Below are 6,460 nucleotides of genomic sequence, written 5' to 3'. Positions count from 1 at the left end.
GTTCAGTCATTTAACCTACTGATCTGTTATGTTACTCAGCACTACAGTAACCATGGTGAAGAACCTGTTATGTAACTTCCTGCTTGGATGTGCAATGATGCGCTTGGATGTGCAATGATGCAGAAGTTAAACACAAGAGACTGTGAACGTTTTATTATTTATACTCAGCCATACTGTCCCAAATCATCATGCTTCTTGTGCATGATATACTATCTGGTTATTCAAAACCATCTTGTAACAGGCGTTCACTCTACTCAAATAAAACAAAACAAAATTATACAGATTCTGTCTCTCTCTACTGACAAACCACTAGTTTGAACATGAATGAATGAATGAATGAATGAATGAATGAATGAATGAATGAATGAATGAATGAATGAAAGAGGTTGGGAAGTCAGTCGCTCAGAGAGAAACCTCTCTCCTGTGAGTCATGGCGGCTCCAGATCTATTTATAGCAGCTCTCTCCACCCGCCTGTCGTGTCTCTCTCCCACGCCAGGCTCCTAAACAGTCTGAAAATAGAAACGTCCGTCCTCCCGAGTCCTTCACAAAGGCCCTTTCTGATTGATGAGGCTAACAGCTCCCGTGTAAAACCACCATGGCTTGGTACTGTGTAGGTTGAACCAATAAAGTGCTAATGCAATCTGTTGGTATAGTAGGCTAGTGTATGTACTATGCAGGGTTCACTGTGAGAGCCTAATACAGGCATCTGGAATGTGCATGACAATCATGAAACAACAAGGTGTGAGCTGCAGATTATTCCAGTTTTATTATGTTCATTTAAAAATAGACATGTATATACAGTGATATCTTAATTCTCTTTATTTTGTCTCATTCCGACAGGTGGAATCCATCCACAGAAGGCCCTTCGAGTTCATAGTGTACAACTATCACCTATAGCATTTAGAACTGGGCCTGGAACACAGGGCTCAATGTACCGCATGAACATCGAACATATTCACAACATGGCACTAAATCAACACGTTTTAACAACCAATTAACCACTCATATTGTGAAGAGGTTAATGTAAAGATCAGTGTTATTCATTGAACCTTTATTTATCCAGGTAAGTCACTGAAAACAAATTCTTCTTTACAATAATGACTTGTCTGATTACTTTAGTCAGTGTGTAGACCTGCTGAACTGTGCTTCCATCCTGTTTAAAGGTGCTCTCCGTCTCTAAAGCTTATGTTTTTGTCAGCCAGGACACGTTTGAATGATGTTGTTCACAACTAGAAAAGTTAAAAGAGATAGTTGCTCAAAGGAATGTTATGGATTGAAAGGTCTGATTGCCAGTTGCTGTAACCACTTCCAGAAAGATCCGTTTAGGTATTTAAAAGAATATCAAAAGTTACAAATGCATCATTTTAAACTGTCAAACACATATTGTAAGCTTGAATGTACAGTAAACATTTAAGCAGCAAATGCTTACTGTACCACAACATTGTATAGGTGACGTTTGTTTGCTATGTACAACGCAGACCCCTGGTTTGTCTTGTTTTGTTTTCAAAACATCGTTATGATTATGTTAGAAACTGGAATAACCCAATGTGTCGTTATATGGAGTGGCTATCTCACACTCCTCGATATTATACAGCACAACACAGATGGATCTGGCGGATACAGTGTTTCCATCAGAGAGAACGAGCATCTTGAAGTGAGGAAGAGAGAGAAGCGTGGTACTTTGATGTGTGTTGGTTGTATCCCGACCTCCACAGCTAAATGTGTTGTATCTTTGTCATTCTGTCTTGTCTCTATGGATTTTATTATGGGATGTCTGGACAGCAGACCGGAGGATGCCAGCACCTGTTCTTCAGATAGGCTTCCCCCGTTTGATAACATCTCAACCATCATTTGAGGAGGATTTAGTTGCACTATTTGCAAATGATCTAATATCCCAGAAGCGTCTTTAAGCTCCTATGGTATCTATCCAGAATGTTCTATGGTCCCATCACGTTGTGCATGTGTTTAAGCTCCTATGGTATCTATCCAGAATGTTCTATGGTCCCATCACGTTGTGCATGTGTTTAAGCTCCTATGGTATCTATCCAGAATGTTCTATGGTCCCATCCCGTTGTGCATGTGTTTAAGCTCCTATGGTATCTATCCAGATGCTAGATGGTCCCCATCACATTGTGCACGTGTGGAACTGGTTGGATGAAAGCTTTTCCTTTCGGGCTCTCCACATCGCCATGGCGATTGATGTCACAATGATGTGCCCATCCATCTCCGGCGGAAATGCAAATCAATGATACTCCACCACAGACATCATAGCTGCTTTTAACATTTAAAGGGATTGTAGCCCATAAAGGGAATTAGGTCTTAATTTAACAAACTATCCCTTTAAACTGTTGCCAATGATATAGCCGTTTATAGCAATGGGGTTTTACAAAGACGCCATTCCACCACAGTTGTGGATCAAAACGTACGAGCAACGGAAGTTCCACAAGTGATTGACACTGACTAACGACTCCTATGAAAGGCTTTATGGAAATCGACTGTGCTCAATGTGCAGAATTTGGACTGGTTAAGACGATAGCCTGGCAAAAACTAAGTATGTGCTCTAGTCACCCATGTGACATATTAAAGGACAGGTTCAGAATTTAGCATTATACGCCACGTTATAAGGTTATTTGCGATCATATACAACAGCCGAAATCAAAGTTTCGTCAATGGGTGCACTCTCGAGATATAGCCCGGCTAACACACTCCATAGGTGCATAGAGTATAGCCCTGCTAACACACTCCTGGATCCATAGGTGCAAAGACAAAATCCATCAACAGCACCATACACTCATTTTCAAAGACAGTTTATGGTGTTTTTGAGGGATTTTGTCTATGCACCTACAGTATGGATCCAGTGAGTTATGGATCCAGTGAGTGTGTTAGTGGCGACAGACTATATCTCAAGAGTGCACCGTTTGACGAAACGTTGATATCGGGCATTGTATATGATCGTGAATAACGTTATAACATGGCTTATAATGCTAAATTCTGTCCTTTAACTTTAATTCTTAAATTGTGGCCGGCATCCTCAATAATTCAACAATTAGCCTACAGCCCAATGGCAGGTTGTTATGCCTGCTGTTATTTCTAGGTGTATTTTTAATACTCAAAAAACACATCCTTCCTTCCTACCTTCCTTGAGGAAATCTATGATCCAACATGATTGGATAGGAGAAAGTATGAGTTTTTCAATCCAGCTGTCACCCATCCGGTCATAGCACATCAGGGATTTCTCAATGGAACGGAGGGAGGAAGGTTGCGTTTTAAGAGCTTTAAAGACAGAGTCACGTTGGAGGCCTCTGTTACTAAAACACATACACATCTGAAGCCAGGCCAGTAACCAGGTAAGCTGACCTTTGAAAAGAAGGAGGGAAGCACACACACACATGTACGTCTCACACACACACACACACGTACGCACACACACACACACGCACGCACACATACAGGATTCCTCCGAAACACAGGATTGAAAGAAACAACTCCAGTAGGATAACAAAATTGGGTAACACCTATTTTGATCAAAACAATATTTTGAAGGTAAACCCACATTAGCCAGTTGCCCCCGGTTACAGGGATGAATGGAGGGAACATTTCACCCGAAGTGGAAAAAAAACAACGACAGTCGTCACAGACCACCGACAGCGGTCAGGTCTCCGACGCCGGCTGGACGCTGTGGACTTTGGACAGGGTGACGGGGACCTTGCCCTCGCCGGGGGCGGGGCTCCTGGTTACCGGGACGACCACCGTGGCCTGCAGGTCGGCCAGCCGCTCCTTGAACTTGCGCCGCAGGTACAGCTCCTCCTTGGAGGAGCTCTTGGCGAAGGCGGAGAGGAGGAGGCCGAGCGCCGCCAGCGTGCCGCCGGCGCAGAAGAGCGCGGCGCCCGTCAGCTTGCAGACGTCCAGGCCGCGGTTGAAGCTCACGGCGTGGCCGTCCACGAACAGAAGCTCCTCCTCGCCGAACGCCTCGATCTTGGCGGGCGTGACGTAGCCAATCAGGAGGACGATGAGGCCCGTGGCCAGGATCAGGGTTCCGAACGCGAGACAGACCTTTGAGGGGGGGGGGGGGGGGGGGGGGGGCTTTCAGTGTAGTATTTCTACAGTATATGGTACAGGTGAGTCATCACACAGGCAACATACTGTACTACGGTCAGCAATTTACAGTTTTCTACAGTTTGTACAGATCCCTCCTACTGAAAGACCTTGAGCTTAGGAAAACGACTTGATTGAATGAGTCGTGTTGAGGGGGCGATCACACATGGAAAAGACGCTTGAACGCTTGAAACGCCTGGGCCAAATATGACGATGACGAAATGGCGCTTCTCGCGTCTGACGCTCAAAAGTTGAAAATAGTTTTTTAATTCAGCGTCTACAAACGCGCGTCAAAACTGACGCGCCTGCAAGAAAAGACGCTTGAAAGACGGCCCGTCGAAAAAGACGCCGGAACGCCAGTCAGACGCGCCGTATCATAGGAAATCAATGGTTTTACTAGCGTCTCGTTTCTAGCGTCTTTCCCAGGTGTGATCGCCCCCTTAAGGCTACATATAGCAGGTACGACTGGACCTCGTTGTTGAAGGACACTCAGTCCATCACTCACCTTCCAGAGGACAGAGCTCCACCTACTCGGCGATCTCTGGATCTGAAAGTCTTCATCTTCGCGCTCCCAGATGGAGGCGGTGCACTCTTCGTAGAACTGGTGCAGGTAGGAGCGGACGCCGTAGCGCGGGTAGCCGCCGCCCACCGACCCCTGACCTTGCTCAGCATACTCTGACCCACAGATCTCTGAGCAGGAAGTCATCCTTCACATCTGGGGGTGGCAGGTATATATATTCACACGCACGCACGCACACACACACAATATGATGGGTGAATATATCTCTTGCCTTTTGATATAATGTACTAATGTACAGTATTGTGCACACATGCACACACACACACACACTGCATAATTGTGCTTCAAGATGAATCAGTAACATTTATATCTAGTAATAATGCAATTTTAAATGTTCAGTTATATAATTTCCAATTACAGGCCGATTGTTTTCTTTAGGATGTGCACTATGCTTCTTCCATGTTAGAGTCGGAACCATGTGTGAGTTATAATCAAGCAGAAATGTGCACATCCAATGCACAATGAGATACAGTTAAACCAGGATAAACACATCCCCCGCAGTGCAACTAGCTGTTACTCATCTAGCCGGAGTCATTCCCAAGAGAACCAGCCATTGTTTGTTGGCTGTGATGGCGAGCTTGTGAGGAAGACCATATCTTCTCCCTATCACGCCACACACTGCTGTGGTGTTGGGACATCAAGGGATGGTTTCTCTCTTATCGTACACAGCTGTGTTTAAGTGGCTTTGAGTAAGGCATCCAGGGCCTGTCCGTCGCCCCATTAACACTGGGAGGTACCTCAAAAGACAGAGGGTACAACGAAATGAACCAACTAGGAGGTATGGCTCAGAGCCAACGGTTTTTTACACTGACTCTTATATGGCTTAGTTATCACCCACAGGGGAAGCCAGTGTCTGGTAGTAGTTCTGCCTTAAATACATTTCACACATGTGAAATACCAGGAAACACCAGGCCTGGTACTGTCGCCCGTCTGTCAGAGAAGAGATGGAGCAAACAAGAGATGCGCTTGAACCAGATACCCAGTCTGGAATCGTTTTGATTGTATTTGATTTTAACGTTTTATCTTTTTAGCTTCATATTCTACCTCTGTCTATTTAATGTATGTGATCATGTTAGCTTGTTTTATCTGCTGTTACTTTTAACCCCCCTCATCGTCACTGTAAATGAGGGACATCTCAAGGTACTCTTGAGTATAAAGCTTGAATGAATTGAAAATAATCCCCCTAGGTCTGTAGTGCAACTAGGAGAGAGGCCTCACCTACATTCATAACAGCTGGATTCAATCAATTAATCAATCAATCAATCAATCAATGATTGATTGAACAGCTGGATTGCGGTATAACTAAGGCACATCCGTTTTCCTCCCTGTCCAAACCCACTCAGATACAGCAGCGTGGACGTCCACAGCATGTCAACATGATCTGGGTCGGAGTGATCCCATCACTGGTCTCTCCTCTGAGAGAGAGCTGGGCTCCTATCAACAGAGCCTCACGCCATCACAGGAGACAGCGAGCTTCCTGTGGAACATTTTAATCACATTGCTGCTAAAAGCGTACCTGCTTCTGAGGCCATCTGAGGGATGAGTCAGCCAGCCAGCCGGCTGCTTCAATGCATTTATGTGCCGAGGATCTCTGTGTACCCACGTAGCCATTATTGAATTATTTGTTTTTGTCAACTGCTTTAAATATTCATAATCCAGCATTATGTAAATCACAAGATATGGGAATCTCTATGTATTTGCCTACCGCCTCTCCCCTTCCAATATGTCCTGGATGTAGGCTAAGGGTAAGAAATAGAACATCATAGGATCAAACCATACTCGTT

At 44.7% G+C, this 6,460-nt stretch overlaps 2 protein-coding genes across 2 annotated transcripts in view; one reads left to right on the top strand and one right to left on the bottom strand.

The window, feature by feature from the left end:
* Positions 1-505, top strand: part of LOC311312137 (doublecortin domain-containing protein 2-like) — a gene marked incomplete at both ends in the record, with an annotated part of 22,815 nt that extends 22,310 nt beyond the window's left edge. Inside the window, one exon of the mRNA XM_084442008.1 lies at positions 498-505. Coding sequence (XP_084298134.1) covers positions 498-505 — 8 coding nt within the window. The remainder of the gene's footprint in view (positions 1-497) is intronic.
* A 3,147-nt stretch (positions 506-3,652) lies between these two features.
* Positions 3,653-4,802, bottom strand: nrsn1 (neurensin 1; the record flags this gene model as incomplete). The annotated part of the gene is made up of 2 exons (XM_084441954.1): positions 3,653-4,054; positions 4,602-4,802. 2 exons carry the CDS (start codon positions 4,800-4,802, stop codon positions 3,653-3,655), a joined length of 603 nt encoding a protein of 200 aa, XP_084298080.1.
* Positions 4,803-6,460: the final 1,658 nt, after the last annotated feature.

The sequence above is a fragment of the Borostomias antarcticus genome (genome assembly GCF_949987555.1).
Source record: "Borostomias antarcticus genome assembly, chromosome: 8".
Lineage (NCBI taxonomy): Eukaryota > Metazoa > Chordata > Actinopteri > Stomiiformes > Stomiidae > Borostomias > Borostomias antarcticus.
Note: the sequence above shows the minus strand (reverse complement) of the source record. Positions and strands in the feature narration are given on the sequence as shown.